At 41.4% G+C, this 17,638-nt stretch overlaps 1 protein-coding gene across 6 annotated transcripts in view; it reads right to left on the bottom strand.

Annotated features, from left to right (window-relative positions):
- Positions 1 to 17,638, bottom strand: part of kirrel3b (kirre like nephrin family adhesion molecule 3b) — a 1,066,676-nt gene that overhangs the window by 432,339 nt on the left and 616,699 nt on the right. For all 6 annotated transcript variants that reach the window (XM_039764053.1, XM_039764052.1, XM_039764050.1 and 3 more), the window contains exon 3: positions 6,858 to 7,007. In XM_039764053.1, the coding sequence (XP_039619987.1) occupies positions 6,858 to 7,007 (150 nt within the window). The remainder of the gene's footprint in view (positions 1 to 6,857; positions 7,008 to 17,638) is intronic.

Consider the following 17,638-nt stretch of genomic DNA (forward strand, 5'->3'; position numbering starts at 1 on the left):
CGATTCAAATGTTTGATTCCCATTAAACTGATGATATTTTCTGTCATTATGATATACTAACAAAGCATTATCTTAACATCTGATGACCTACACAAGTCTATTACAATTGGTGTTCCAAATTCAGGATGCAGTGCATCCACTGTCTCAGGGGCTCTAATGACATAGAATGTTCACATTTCTTTATTTTCCTCAGTTTGGTTTTCATGGGAGCCAACTTTTCTTAAACATAAGGGGCAAAAATCACAGAAAATAATCCAACAATAGCAACAACAAAATTGATAATGATAATAATAATAACCCTCACACTGGTGGACACACAGATGTGGCAAAATAAAATTAAACGATCAAAACAGCAGCAGGATGGTAGCTCTAGTGCTTGAATGCATTGCTAAAGGGATGATTCAATTCAAACTATAATCATCTCCCAAATGGGCCTATTTAAAATGTGCATTTAAACTTGGCAAATATCATTCCCTTTTGTTCACCATCATCAATGACATTAGTTCTTGGCAGGCTAAAAGATGTTCTCCATAGTCTGTCTCTTACTAGAAAGACTGTCTGAGGTAGTGCATTGATTTGTTAGCTATATGACATTTTTTGCATATGGTAGCGAGAATACAGTAAATAGGAATCGTGCGTAAATGTTTAAAGCTAATCATTATACTTCAGTTGATTTGAAAGTTGTTATTATATGAAGATTGTCAATTTATATCAGTACCAGAAATAAAATGTAAATGTTTATGGAGCTATCTTAGTAAATTATAACTAGATTGTGATCATTATAGTAAGCTATCTGGTAGGCCGGCGGTTTAAATAAACCACTTTGAAAATTGTATTCATAGTTTAAGTGGTGTCTTGATTATGTGATGTAAATGTTTTTTTTTCCTTTCCAGAAACATAAAATGCAAGATAAATAAAAAAAGAAACAAGCAACAAACACACTTCCGGGCATTATGCCTTGCGGCAGCCTTTTCAGAGGCTCACTGTGCCCTTTTCTTATTTTTTTTACAATTACTTTTTACAATTGTTACTATTTTTAATGGTATCAATTATTAATTTTATGATTTGGACTCTTGCCTGTAAATATAAAGTTTTGAATGTTTTTTTAAATTAAATTCAAGTGATGCTGTTGTCAACGCAGACCAGAGCATTGGCTTGTCTCAATTGTTCTTTGGTTGAGCTGCGAACTTGAGAGAAAGTATAACTTGAGAGAAGTTATAATTTGAGCCTAAAGGATGTGATTGCTACTTAAATCTGTAACATTTGAGAATGTAAGAGACTCTGAAGAACATAAAGTGTGATATATTGAATATTTCCATATTCGCCTGGTAGCACTGCAATCACTGCCACCTAAGGAGGTCTATTACACCTTATCAGAGAAGCAGTTCATCTGAAGATGTCACATTTAGGAGACTGTGTCATGGTCCTAGTGCTCACCTCACATTCCAAAGTTCTGGCTCATTGGCAAGGCCCATTTGAAGTTAAACAGAAGAAAGGGCTTGTCGCCTATTTGGTGAAACAGCCAAACTGACGATCAAGCTCACAGGAGCACCATTTAAATTTGCTGAAACTGTGGAAAGATAGGGGACCTGGTCCCTACTCTGGACAGCCCCATTCATTGTTTGCTCAGAAAACAACCCTTAACTTTGGATTTAATTTGACACCCCTTCAGCAACAGGAGCTAGAGTCAGTTATCCTGTCTGTCCCCAATGTGGTGAGTGAAAAGCCTGGAGGGACCTCTCTGATTGCTAATGACATTGTGACAGAACCCAAGGTAATTGTAGAGAACACGTATATCGACTTCTGGAGGCACAACAGGCAGAGGTGGAACTTGAAATCAAGCATATGCTGTATTTAGGTGTGATAGAGAAGAGTCATAGTCCTTGGTCCAGCCCTATTGTCTTAGTACTTAAGCCTGATTGATGTTGGAGGTTTTACAGTGACTTCCGTCAGCTTAATCAGGTTTCACAATTTAATGCCTTCTCAATGTCGTGAGAGGACAACCTCCTCGAGTGACTCTGCAGGGCAGAGTTTTTTACCACACTTGACATGACGAAGGGGTACTGGCAGGTTCCTTTAACAGACTCCGCCAAGGTGAATACTGCATTTGGCACCCCTAGTGGATACTGGTATTATCGTATTCTTCCATTTGGGTAACATGGGGCCCCAGTGACCTTCCAGCATCTGGTGAAAGACTTTGTCTCCATAATTCTTATAGTGCTGACTACCTGGATGACCTATTCCAACAAATGGAAAGAGCACATACAGTAGGTTAAAGCCATGCTCCATACACAGTATAATGCCGATCTTCATATCAACCCAAAAAAGCACTTTTTTAGATTGACCGAAACCAAATATTTAGGCTACCTTGTGGGCAGGAGTACAGTGTAACCACAGTACACTGAACGGCAGACCCAAAGTGTCCTACATGTGCGTATGGGAGGCAGTTAAAGGGCTTGACTACATATAACTACATGCTGAAGCAGGGGATGGCAGTGTTCTCTAACTCTTTCTTCCCTTTCCTCTACAGACCAGTCCCAGGAAATCTTGCCTGCACCTAAAGCCAGTACTTCAGGTTTCACCCAGTGTGATGTCACTTTCTTTTTGACATCATTCCCTCCAGTCTGACTATATAACCTCCATATTCATTGTAACTCTCAGTTGTGTTTTGTAGCTGGTAAAGATGTGTTTTTTTTACATATACTTGGTATAGCTATACTTGGTAGCTATACAGGGTAGCTACCCAAAACCTTTTTCAACCGTTTGTGTCCTCTTTTATCTCCTATATATATATATATATATATATATATATATATATATATATATATATATATATATATTGTGGCATGGACCCTGAGAGGAGGAGGAGTGGTGGAGGAAGAAGAAAGAGTGTGGTGTGTTTTGGTGAGTGTACTTGGGACTGTGTTGTGCCTGTGGGGGTCATGGGAAAGATGTGCCCCACAGGTGAAGAAAAATAAAAACTTCTTGGTTTTTATACGTGCCTCCAGTGTGAGTCTGTGTCAGGTCAGGAGCCTTTATAACCCTAACCCTATATAGTGCCTTTTACTATATATACTGTATATATATATATATATATATATATATATATATATATATATATATATTTACTGTATATATATATATATATATATATATATACATATACAGGGTGACACAGAAAAACCGGAACTTTTGAAATGCGTAGTGGCAGCCATATACAGATGGTAGTGCTGTGGAACAGGGACCTTGAGCTGTAAACAATCTCACCATTTAGTAATTTAGTAATTAATTGCAAGGCAATCAATGGCAGCTGTGCGAGAATTATTCAGTAACCGTGTCATCTCAAGATTAGGTGACATTCCCTGGCCTTCAAGATCACCAGATTTGTCCCTTTGTAATTTTTTCTTTTGGGGCTACCTTAAGAGTCGGGTCTACATGACTCGGCCAAGGACACTGAATGAATTGAAACAAAGAATTCAAGATGAAATTTGTGGTATCCCAGATGAGATGTTGCAGCGATCAATGGGGAACCTCAACAGCAGATTGGAAGAATGCATACGTACAGGAGGACGCCATCTACAGGATGTAATTTTCAGACATTGATAATTTGGATTACTGTTTCTTAATAGGCAAGTTGTAGTGGATCAATTGCTGACAATAAAAATTTTTTGTTGGATTTCTTCTATTTTAATTGGGTTTTTCAAAAGTTCCCATTTTTCTGTGTCACCCATTACATTATATGTATATACGCACAAACACTCACACTCACTATGTGTTTCTACAATGACAACCCTTGAGTGTGTATTCTTTTTGTGTTGTAAGAAGACATTCTTAGATTCACTGTTTTATATCCAAACCGTCCATATTTTACTTTTACTAATCCTGGCTCATCCCTCCTCTCTCCAGGTTTCTATGTACAGGTCTGGCAGTGGTGATTCCACTCAAAGCAAAGGAGGTGCTGGTGTGTTATTTACAGCTTTGCCTAGGGTAACAATATTGCTAGAGCTGGCTCTGTGTTCATTCAATACAGCCAGGACAGATGCTAACTCCTGTAATGGGGAATGCAGATATAGACAAAGGCTTATGATAAACATAGACAGTATTAATAGATTCCATAGCTGTAACATAGAAGGGAAGAAGGAGCATTTGTCCATTTGGACATCCTAAACTCTAAATTTGCCTAACTTCATCAGTGATGAAGCCTAACGTGGGGGTGGTAGCAGACTTGCTAGCTCTGCTTCTGTCTGTAGGCCAGTTTGGTGACCTTTGCCAAATCTATGATTTATGGGGTCATTGTTTTCACATATATGAAGTACAGTGAGTTTTCACTTGCACTCGCTTATTAGCAAGCAACATATTACTGGTGGCATGATTAATGATTATGTCTTTCAGTAATGAAAATCATTAGGAGTACATTTGAAGTGTTCAGTCACACAGTGAGCCTGTGTTGGGTATTTAAACAGCAGCCTTAAAGTTCAATGCTTTAGCTACTAGGAAACATACCTTTGCCACTAGTCAAGATATCATTAAACCAGGACACCTTTCCACTCTGTGTCTTTGCAAAAGTAAGCAGTTTTAGTTGTTTATGCCACACTGAGTCACTAACAACTCCAATACCTGCCCAATTCATTTAATAGAACATTAAACAGTCACAACAAGTCTATCACAAGAAAATGATCCATCCAATCTTCCAGTGTCTGAATTTACTTTTTCTTTTATATGATTGCGACAGGATGAAACCTATTCCAACAACATGAGAAGAAAAGCAGGAAACAGTCCTGAAGGGATCCCATGTGATATTGTGGGTCTGTGGCGTGTGCCCCACAAAAAGTCTCAAGCTGAACTGAATTGTAACTGAATAAATAATCAGCATGCTCAAGACTTTGGGTGGAGAATAGGTAGCATGGCAGAGTGGCAAATGTAGCAATGATTAATCTTGCATTCACATGGACAAGAGCAGGATTGACCTGTTCCTTCATTACCTCCGGAGTCATGATTACTGCCCCTGCATCCCACAGACGTTTGAAAGGGTCACTTTGGCTGAATGTCTTAAGGTAGCCGGAGTGACCTGTTGCTCAAGAGGGATACCGGCTAAGGCCTTGGAGTTGCAGTGGGAATTGTAGGAGCAAGGCTTGGTGTGACACCCTGCCAGGCATCTGCAATGGCAGGCAGCAGGGACCTGCATCTGGATTTTTAAGGTTGGCTGTAGCGGTTGGAAGGACGTCTCCTCTGGCTGCAGGATTCCATCCGGTGTAAGCAGAGGAGACATCAGTGTATAGAAGGATGTGACAAGGCCTCTAGCTCTGTAAAGTTTTAATGGATGGGTCCGACTGCTACCTTGCTTTTGTCCTCATTTATATATTCAATATTGAACCTCTGTGTTTTTCCCAGTTGATTCTGGGGCTCGTCAGGGGTGTATTCTTGCTCCTACCGTTCAATGCTCGTATGGACTGGGTGTTGGGCAAGGTCATGGGGTCCAGCAGCTGTGGGGCATCTGTTGGTGAAGAAAGATTCACAGATCTTGACTTTGCTGACGATGCTGTGATCTTCGCAGAGTCAATAGAGGCTCTGATCAGGGCTCTCGAGAGACTGAGTGAAGAGTCTGAGTGTCTGGGCTTGCAAGTGTCCTGGATAAAAAACAAGATCCAGGCCTTTAATGACCTCTTGGGCACAGCCATTAGCAATGTGTCTGTCTGTGGAGTGTCGACCTTGTTGAGAGGTTTACTTACCTTGCCAGTGACATTCATGTTTCTGGTGATTCTTCCTATGAAGTCAGTAGACGGATTGGGAGAGCATAGGTGGTCATGAGGTTGCTGGAAAGGGGTGTGTGGCACTCCCAATATCTAGGCAAAAGGACGAAGGTCCAAGTCTTTAGAGCCCTGGTGCTTCCGGTCTTGCTATATTGTTGCGAGACATGGACGCTATCCAGTGACCTGAGATGAAGACTGGAGTCCTTTGTTACTGTGTCTCTCTGAAAAATCTTTGGGTACCGCTGGTTTGACTTTGTGTCGAATAAGTGGTTGCTCATGGAGTCCCGAATGAGGCACATTACCTGCATAACGAGGGAGCGTCAGTTACGGCACTACGGTCAAGCAGTGCAATTCCCCAAGGGTGATCCAGCTAATTGGATCCTCATTGTTGGGGACCTGAGTGGCTGGACCAGGCCAAGGGGTTGCCCACGTAACACCTGGCTGTGGCAGATAGAAGGTCATTTCCGGAGGGTGGGACTAGACTGTGTGCCTGCCTGGGGGGATGCCAAATGGGATCCCAAGCTGTTTCGTTGCGTGGTGGGTGCGGCAACGTACTGTACCAGTGCATGTTCCCCAACCTTGCTTGACTTGATTAGTGTTAAGGTTAGAGCACAGCACTTTTTAGATACACAATTCGATTGTTATTAAATAAAAGCACTTTGCAGTTGATTCACCACCTCTTGACTGTGTGTGCCCTCATTTGCCTGGCTCATTCGCAGCCTACAACTATCAATGGTTCCAGATTTGAGATGCCAAAGGATGTGGAGCCAACCCAGGCCGACACACACCACAACAACAACAACATTTATTTATATAGCACATTTTCATACAAACAGTAGCTCAAAGTGCTTTACATAATAAAGAATAGAAAAATAAAAGACTCAATAAGAAAACAAAATGAGCTATCAATGAACCTAATAAAGGACATGATGGGAAACTGGAATACACCACAGAAAAAAAATTAAACACACTTCCATGAAACTGTTAGATGCTAATCAATATGTTAGCATGCATTCCCATTTATAAAAATTGAACAATTTAATAAGACAAGTCATTAAAGCTGAGTTTGGGTTTGCTTTGTGAATCAAATCAAGAAGAGGCACTTACCAAGCACAGTCAGTCTTGCCGGCCGTGATCTTAAGGCTGCTTGGATGGCTTGGCATTCATAGTCTGCGTCATCCATCAATTCGACTCTTTGGATCTTCAAGTGATGTTCGCCTGCACTGTGGTCTCCAACAACAGAATAGCGAGGGTAACCTTAAACAAACAAAAAGAACAGTTTCACCACCTACGAAATCTACTGATTTTCCTTGTCTGTGAGACTTGTGGCATTGGGCTTCATTCTCTTAGGTTGCTGATTCCATGTCCATTCCTAATGTTTTGTGTGACCCTGTAAAAATACACATAAATTCTTCAAGTGTATCCTAAAGCCTTCAGCAAAATGCGCAGAATGAGATTTATGAAACTGCTAATGTTTAGGTCAGTTTTTCATTTTTTACATAATACTGTGACGTGTCTTGCCATTGCATGGGCTGTAGGGAGTGAAAGCAGTGTTGGGGTGGAGTCTTGGGGGAACACTGTTTGTAAGGGCTTGGGGCACCTCCCTAGAGAGAGAGAGAGAGTTGAGTGACAAGGATCCAGGTTAATTAACGGTGCGTGAAGAAAAGGGGAGGTGGCGGCTGGAAGTGGTAGCTGGAGGGCTGGAGCGAAAGGAAGAGAGCATCAGATGGTAAAAGGGAGCAAACAGTTAAGAGGTAGACAGGATGAAGGTGAATTGTCTTTGTTATTTTGGAGGTGTCCCCGTGACCCAGACAATGGGCGGCGGTAGGGCACCGTTCATATCGCGGCATATTCAATAAAAAGCCAGTGGGCATTTGGAAGATTCCCCTGGACATGAGTGTATTTATTTGACGGGACATCACAATACCTTTTTTTGATTTGTATGGCAGCACAGTGGCTAAAACATTTGACTCATAGCTCCAGAGCCTTGAGTTTGAATTCCATCTCAAAAACTACTTGCACGGTGTTCGCTTGCATTTCTCATCCATCCATCCATCCATTTTCTAACCCGCTGAATCCGAATACAGGATCACGGGGTCTGCTGGAGCCAATCCCAGCCAACACAGGGCACAAGGCAGGAACCAATCCTGGGCAGGGTGCCAACCCACCACAGGACACACACAAACACACCAAGCACACACTAGGGCCAATTTAGAATCACCAATCCACCTAACCTGCATGTCTTTGGATTGTGGAAGGAAACCGGAGCGCCCGGAGGAAACCCACGCAGACACGGGAGAACATGCAAACTCCACGCAGGGAGGACCCGGGAAGCGAACCCGGTCTCCTAACTGCGAGGCAGCAGCGCTACCACTGCGCCACCGTGCTGCCTGCATTTCTCATGTCTGCATCAATTTTTCTGTTTCTGATCCTCTCACCCAAACCTTCATTCATTTGTTACACCTTTGCCACGGTGCTGTCAATAACAAGAAAGTAATGGATAATGATTCATTTACGTAACATATACAGTTTGGGAACCCCTCTCAGCCTGCATAATAATTTACTCTACTTTCAACAAAAAAGATAACAGTGGTATGGCTTTCATTTCCTGGAACATCTGAGTACTGGGGTGTTTCCAAACAAATATTTTTAGTGAAGCAGTATTTAGTTGTATGAAATTAAATCAAATGTGAAAAACTGGCTGTGCAAAAATGTGGGTCCCCTTGTAATTTTGCTGATTTGAATGCCTGTCACTGCTCAATACTGATTACTTGCAACAAAAAATTAGTTGGATTAGCTTGTTAAGCCTTGAACTTTATAGACAGGGGTGTCCAATCATGAGAAAAGGTATGTAAGGTGATCATTTGCAAGTTGTGCCTCCCTTTGACTCTCCTCTGAAGAGTGACAGCATGGGATCCTCAAAGCAACTCTCAAAAGATCTGAAAACAAAGATTGTTCAGTATCATGGTTTAGGGGAAGGCTACAAAAAACTATCTCAGAGGTTTAAACTGTCAGTTTCAACAGTAAGGAATGTAATCAGGAAATGGAAGGCCACAGGCACAGTTGCTGTTAAACCCATCAGGTCTGGCAGGCCAAGAAAAATACAGGAGCGGCATATGTGCAGGAATGTGAGAATGGATACAGACAAACCACAAATCACCTCCAAAGACATGGAAGAACATCTTGCTGCAGATGGTGTGTATCTGTACAACGTTTTACAATGCAGCACAATTAGCACAAAGAACATCTGTATGGCAGGGTGATAAGAAAGAAGCCTTTTCTACACTCACACCACAAACAGTGTCGCTTGTTGTATGCAAATGCTCATTTAGACAAGCCAGATTCATTTTGGAACAAAGTGCTTTGGACTGATGAGACAAAAAATGAGTTATTTGGTCATAACAGAAAGCACTTTGCATGGCGGAAGAAGAACACCACAAACACTGTCAAATTTGGTGGAGGTTCCATCATGCTGTGGGGCTGTGTGGCTAGTTCAGGGATTGGGGCCCTTGTTAAAGTTGAGTGTCAGATGAATTCAACCCAATATCAACAAATTCTTCAGGATAATGTTGAAGCATCAGTCACAAAGTTGAAGTCACGCAGGGATTGGATATTCCAATAAGACAATGACCCAAAACACAGTTTGAAATCTACAAAGGCGTTCATGCAGAGGGAGAAGTACAATGTTCTGGAATGGCCGTCACAGTCCTGTGACTTGAGTATCATCGAAAGTCTATGGGATAATTTGAAGAAGGCTGTCTATGCTTGGCAGCCATTAAATTTAACTGAAGTGGAGAAATTTTGTATGGAAGAATGGTCAAAAATACCTCCACTCAGAATCCAGACACTCATCAAAGGCTATAGGAGGCGTCTAGAGGCTGTTATATTTGCAAAAGGAGGCTCAACTAAGTATTGATGTTATATCGCTCTTGGGGTGCCCAAATTTATGCTGTAACAAAGGCGCTATATAGGCGCCTGACCCGACACAGATGGACACAGAGGCACGTATAAAAAACACAAAGACTTTATTTTTTCTTCCCCGTGCCACACAGCCCAAAAACAGTCCCCAAAACACAAGCACAAAACAGTCCTCTTCCTTCCTTTACCACCACTCCTCCTCAAGCTTCATCTCCTTCCTCCCAGCTCTGGCTCGTCGAGTGGTGGTGGCTGGGCCCTTTTATAGCCCACCCGGAAGCGTTCCAGGTGATTAACCACCTGGTCCTAATTGCACTTCCAGGTGGGGCTGAAGACTTGTCCAGCTGGGCTGTGGGAAGCAGACAGCCCCCCCTAGCAGCCACCCCGGGCCCCAACCAAGCTGTGGAGGACTCCATCTCCCATGGAGCCCTGCGGGTGGTTGGGGAATCACCGTCGGCCAGGGAGGCTGCCACCAAGCGTCCCGGGGGAGGTACTGGACTGCCCATGGCGGCTCCCCCGGAACATAAGCAGCAGGGGCGTCAGAATTTTGAATGGAGACTGTCAGCTCGTTCCTCCTGCCAGGAGCTACTGTACATCTGAAAGGACTGAGATTGCAGAGGTGGCATTAGCAGATGCCATTCATCAGCACACCTGAGTGGTTGAGCAGGAGCATAAGACCTTGCAAGTGTGCTGGGTGGTGATCCATTGACTCCATTGATCAACTGATCCATAGGGTGATGATCCATTGATTACTTTATAGGGAAGCATCAAGGATCTGAATGTAATACATGTTGCTACAGGGAGTCAATGTAGTGATTTGAAAAAGAGAAGTGATGTGTGCCCATCTTGGCTGGTTGAACACCAGACATGGTGCTGCATTCTGAAGGATCTGTAGTTGCCTGGTGACACATGCAGGTAGATAGATAGATAGATAGATAGATAGATAGATAGATAGATAGATAGATAGATAGATAGATAGATAGATAGATAGATAGATAGATAGATAGATAGATAGATAGATAGATAGATAACTTTATTAATCCCAAGGGGAAATTCACATAATCCAGCAGCAGTACACTGATACAAAAAAAAAAAAATTAAATAGTAATAAAAAGCATGTAAAAGCAGACAATAACTTTGAGTAATTCTAAAGTATTCCTGCCAGCAAAGATAGTTTACGTAGTCATGATGCGACAATACCAAAGCCTGGACGGGGAGTTGTTCTGCAAACTCTGTCACATATGGTCTGATCTTGCGGGTATTGTATAGAGTGAATCTACAAGACTGAGAGGCCATAGCATCATGGTTCATGAAGTATAGCTGGACATTGTCCACCATCCTAAGGTTGCATATAGACTTGGAGGATATTAGCGATAATGAACTGAGCTTAACAGAGATGGTGTGCTGAATAGACAGACAATCTAGGATAACATGATGGTCTATCTTTGCCAGGTTGAGCTGGAGACGGTGCTCCTTTATCCAGGTAGCAGTATCAGTGAGACATGCAGAGATTCCAACTGATACCTTGTGGTCCTCTGGAGGGAATGTGTATCATCAGCATACTACTGATAAGAAAAACCATGGGACTTAATGACTGGGATATAAGCAAGCTATAGAATCAAACTAATCCAACTTAGGGTCATGGAGGACTGTGCCTATCCCAGCAGCACAGACACAGGGTTTGCTTTCAAGACCATTTGTGAGGGTATTAATTAGCTAATAACTCTGTAAATCCAGTTTACTTATACATACGTCTGGGCCCACTAGCTGCTCATACACATCCAATTTCCATCCATCGTTCAGGCAAAGTATATACTGTAGATGGTAACTGATCTTCATCCCAGCTCCCACCCAAGTGATCCTCCCACTCCTATCAGTGTTACCTGGCCATTAAGCACCAAGCCAATTCAACACTGGCTGAATCGCTCATTCTGGCCAAGTGATGTGCCCCCTGGGACCATCACTGTCACACCAAAGGTTGAGCTGCTATTGTGCTGTACTGGAACGCGCCACTGAATGCTTCTTAATGGGATTCAGATGCAGCCGACTTGTGTGACTGTCTATATGCTCAAATCGCTGCCCATCACGAGAGGATGTATTTTAATTGCATCTTTCTCTGCCAAACACCTCCAATTACTATTCATGATAGCACAGAAACTGATTCCCTTCAAAAAGCCATGAATTATGTCTGATTTTTCCATTGCAAAGAAAATTACAGCTTGCGACAACTTTTAATATTTCTATTTTTCCTGTAAGGTGGGTGTTTTGGAAGCACAAAAGACATGAACATTAAATGAAAAAAAAATCTGAAGCTTCAACTGCCATTTTCATATTAAAATGACTTATTTTTTTGATACTTCTGACAAAAATACTTTTTGTCATTTTACATATTAGGTTTAGACCATATTTACAACTTTACTATTAATATTAAAAAAAAAAAAGTTTTGAAAATGCTACTTCCTGAACTTTTAAGCATACCAGTCTTGAAAGGTCAAAGTCTTGCTGTACAGGAGAAAAGATCACTCACCAGTATGCAGTAAATAACATTAACTGCCATTGATTTTGTATAAAATAGTGTGGTTTATTTTACCAGTGAGACTTCAATTACCACTCTGCACCATCTATTACAGCTAATACTCAAGCGTGCACAGTTTCTTTTAGAGAAAAAAATGTGGCGTTTGGGGGGCCGTATTGTTATTGTGATGTGAATCAGTGCTGTGTTCTGTCATTAAAAAAACATAAAGCATTGGTCATTCTTCCATTAGCAATCATAAAACACTCAAAGGCTGTATTAATGGACATTTTCTCAATAGCGGCCAAATGAGTTTAAGCTGGTAAAAAATATGTGCATTATTACGACCCATTAATGACAAAGCTTTCACCCTCCTACTGGTAGGAGCTTTTTTCTTGCATGGCATATGCATGCATTTTCTAAATCTGTCATGCTGTTTAAACTTTTATGACCTTCACCCGGAAAAAAAGAGAAAATGTGTGCATATATATATATATATATATACAGAATATATATATATATATATATATATACTGTATATATATTGTCAGATACATATGCATAGGGGACTGTTTGAGGGCTCTTTTGCTGGTAATTCTCTGCTGCTTTAGGAAGTGGCGCTCTGTGATAACGACTTTTCTTCCCTCTGCAGACCAGAAGATTGGTGGCTTTCCCACTGCTGATGTCACTTCCAGTGTCTGCCCGCCTGGACCAGACACTTCCGACAGAAAAACATCAATAATCTGAAGAACCACCGTCTTTGGCTGTCAAAACCAGAACCTCATCTGAAAAGATCTGTCATCAACATTGTTACTTGCATATTTTTTTTTCCCTTTGGAGACTTCAATTATATGGGGTTTGCCTCTAGGGGCCCAAATACTCCTTATAGTCTATGATTTATTCATTACAAATATACACATATACACAGAGCGACAGACATAGTGGATAGACTGGCTCCTTGCCTGGCCAAGAAGCCATTATGGATGCTGGGATGGTTCCAACTCTCTTTCACGGTCAGGGGATTGTGATGTACACTTAACATTTTCATTTGACATACGTTAAAAGAAAGCCATGCAAAGCTGGTGGTTGAACTTTCTTCAGAAAATGTAATCAAAGGAATGCCTCAAAAATTACCAAAATAAAGTTGGATAGCATTGAATCACAGTAATATAACTCTCCTGTATTTTTTTTAAAGAAGAGCATATAAATAAATAATTTCAAATATATTATGCTGATACTCTTACAAATGTGATGATAATTTATATATTAATCATATTATATGTAATATAATTTCCGTTTAATTTGTTTATATATATATACAGTACAGGCCAAAAATTTGGACACACCTCCACACACATTCTCTCGATGAGCTTCAACAGGTAGTCACCCGAAACAGGAAGCTCATCGAGAGAATGCCAAAGCAGTAATCAGAGCAAAGGGTGGCTATTTTGAAGAAACTAGAATATAAAACATGTTTTCAGTTATTTCACCTTTTTTTGTTAAGTACATAACTCCACATGTGTTCATTCATAGTTTTGATGCCTTCAGTGAGAATCTACCAATGCAAATGGTCATGAAAATAAAGAAAACACATTAAATGAGGAGGTGTGTCCAAACTTTTGGCCTGTACTGTATATATATATATATATATATATATATATATATATATATATATATATATATATATATATATATATATATATATATATATATATATATATATATATATATAATATCTTAGAGAGTCAGGGCTGGGGCTATCAAAAGACAAGGCCTTTTAAGGCCCATTGCAACACTTCTTGTGAAATTTTAGGCTATATAAAAATAAACTGTATTGTATGGTATTATATATATATATATATACAGTATATATATATATATATATATATATATATATATATATATATATATATATATATATATATATATTACACACATACATATTGTGACGTGTCTTCAATATGCTTGGGGCACCTCCCTAGAGAGAGATGAGTGACAGGTATCCGGGTTAATTAATGGGGTATGATAAAAAGGGGTGGTGTGGCCGGAAGTGTGAGTTGGAGAAGCTGGAGAAAGTGAGGAGAACAGCATCAGGTGTAAAGTAGGAAAGTAACTGTTTTTAAGAGAGGTAAATAGGACAAAGGTGATTAGTCTTTGTTATTTTGGAGGTGTCCCCGTGACCCAGACAACAGGCAGCTGTACGGCAACGTTTATATTGCGGCATATTGAATAAAAAGCCAGTCGGCATTTGGAAGACTTCCCCGGACAAGCGGCTCCTGAGTGTGTTTATTCGACAGGACGTCACAATATATATACTGTATATATACAGAGAGAGAGAGAGAACACAACTGCAAAGTCACAGTAAGTACTTTAATTTAACTGTAAATTGACTTGTGCATTATTAAAATGGGACTACCCTAGAGGTGTCCCAACTCTTGAACCTTTGTTCCTCTTGTTGTTTGCTATATATATATATATATATATACACATACAGGATATGTTTCCCCCAATTTACAAAGCTAATCCGTCCCTGAAACCCCTTTGTAAGGAGACTTCTTGTAACATTAAACTTTATTATCATTAATTTAAATGAAAATAAAAATGTAAGAGTTCCCAGGCTACCATATATGGCCTATAAGTTTGCTCAAGTAACAGCATCATACTTAAAACTTGACAAAATTTGTTTATGTAAAAGAATTTGTCACTAAAACAAACCCTAATAAGACATTTCCCTTTCATTTAAAAATACATGTTGCATTTAATAAGGCTGTTATCTATGCATTATCACTTCAAGTTTCACGTTCAGACGACTGGCCTTTCATTTATTCTTGGACTTTCCCCAACTTTCATGACATTTTGGAGCCACAATGTTCAAGATAAGTGAGCAACATCTGTGAGAAGCTGACTAGGCAACAGCGTGTAAATGCAGCATCAGCTATGAGAAAGACTGTGACAATGATTGCAAGCCATTAACATCCAGTCCACACCCCCCCCCTTGACATTTAATCCTCTCACAAAATCCGTGCCACCCACTTCAAGCTTCCAGCCACACTCCATGTATGTGAAAATTCAGAATCAATGTGGTTTATAAAATTAAAAAGGGTAATAAATTCATTTCATTATACACCCAAATTAAAGTCTCAGTAAGAGTTGAGAAAAGAAACCCAATCTGAAAGTGAGAATGGGGTGTTGAGAGAGAGAATATTACTTGCAAGAACTTCAGAAGTGGTTTTCTGAAGCTAAAATCCATTGGCCCAGATGCCTGACTGCTAGTAATTTTTCAGAAATATCCTTGCTTGGATCATCTCACAAAGTTGAAGAAAGTGAAAGCAGATGGTATTGCCACTGACCACAAGAACAGTGTAAGGCATCTTGAATGTGCCGGCGATCTGAATGGGGGCAGTGGCACTGGAGGTCAGCCACCAACAGTGCTTTAAAGGTCAGCTGTTGCCATTGTTGTCTGAGTGCTGAATTTACTCCACCATGTCATGTTATACCTCACCATGTACTACAATATACAGTATGTACACACACAATCAAAGGAAACCAATCAGTTTCACCACTCACTAAACTGACACAATGATCAAGCCAGAATTTGAAACTAGTGTCCTGGAGCTATGAAGAAGAAGCACTCATCACAGTGCTGCCAAAAAATAATAATCATGTGCTGAATGCATGTGCATAAGGAGCATCTACAGGGCTCTGGAATAGTGGCACCATTGCATCAAGAGCCTGAGGCATTAGTACCATTAATGCCTCCTTCCTTTTCACGTGTAAGACTAGAGTATGAGCCCAGAAATTACGTCTGACTTCACTTCTGGGTTTTGCCTGGAGCTCCCATCTCTTTCACCCTGGACCTATATGAAGAGCGATGACCAGTGAAGTGGGTGTTCACTGATGAACCTGCCTCCGTGAAGAGTGCATCCCTGATCTGAGACATTCCTAACCTTGTAAAGAGCCAGGTTTTTTAGTCTAGAAACTAGCAATAGATGACCAGGAAATTTGCTTTCCTTTATTCCTTAATTTCAACTCAATTAAACAGGGTGCCTTGGTGGACCACTACTCTTTGGAATTTCCCTATTCTTCTCTTATTTTACAACATTATTCATTTATTCATTCATTTTCCACCACTATTCTAAAACCAAGTTGCAGGGGCAACAGTCGTAGCAGTTAGGCCCATATGTCCCTTTCCCAAGCCACACTTGCCAACTTATACTGTGGGATCCAAAGCTATTCCCAGGCCATCTGGTAGATATCAATCTCTCAGTAACCCCTGGATCTGCCCTGGGGTCTCCTCGCAGCTCGTCATGCCTATAACACCTCCAAAGAGAGGTGTCTGGGAGGCATCCGTCCGAAATGCCCAAAACACCTCACATGCTCCTCTCAATATGAACGGTCAGCAGCTCTACTCCAAACCTCATCCGGATGTCTGCGCTTCTCACCCTATCTCTAAGAGAGAGCTCATCCATTCTGCAGAAAAACCTCATTTTGTCTTCTTGTACCTGCAATCTCATTCTTTTGGATATTAGCCAAAGCTCATGACCATTAGTGAGGATAGGGAGGTAGATCGACTGGTAAATCAAGTGCTTTGCATTCTGACTCAGTTCTTTCTTCTCCACTATGGACCAGTATAGCGACCGCAGAACTGTGCTTGCCGCCCCATCCATTTGTCAATCTCACCACCCCTTTTCCCTCTCACTCGTGAACAAGACCCCAAAATACTTAAACTCCTCCACTTGAGGCAGTAACTCAACTCCCTCTCGGAAAGGACAATCCACCATTTCCCTACTAAGGACCATGTTCTCAGAAATGAATGTGCTGATCCTCAACCCTGCTGCTTCACTCTCGGTTGAAAATTGGTGCCATGTGTGCTGGAGTTCACAGCTTAATCTATATGTATAATTGACTAAGTCGCCCGGCCATGGGATACGCACAACAAGCCACGGCTGCCAACTCACAGAGCCCCGCTCACCAGCTCTAAGACCATGGGATACGCATGACAGAGCCCCGCCCGCCAACTCTAGCCCTCCTCCTGCAAGATGGGATATGCACGACAGAGCCCCACCCACCAACTCTAACTCTCCTCCCGCGTCCACCCTCGCTCTCGAGGCATGCGCACTGCCTGCTCATGTGCCCACACGCAACACCTCACCAAACACAGCCTCAGTCTCTTTCGTCTCTGCTACAGTCCATATGCACCTCTGAGCCACATTGACTTTTCATTGTTCTTTTCGGTTCCGGCTGCTTTTCTGTCTATATAAATAATCGACCAAGTCGCCCGACCATGGGGTACACACGACAGAGCTTCACCTGCCAACTCTAACCCTCCTCCCGCGTCATGGGATATGCACGACAGAGCCCCGCCCGCCAACTCTAACCCTCCTCCTGCATCCACCCTTGCTCTCGAGGCATGCGCACTGCCTGCTCATGTGCCTGCCCCAACACCTCACCAAACACATGT

The sequence above is a fragment of the Polypterus senegalus genome, chromosome 9, assembly GCF_016835505.1.
Source record: "Polypterus senegalus isolate Bchr_013 chromosome 9, ASM1683550v1, whole genome shotgun sequence".
NCBI classification, from domain to species: Eukaryota; Metazoa; Chordata; class Cladistia; order Polypteriformes; family Polypteridae; genus Polypterus; species Polypterus senegalus.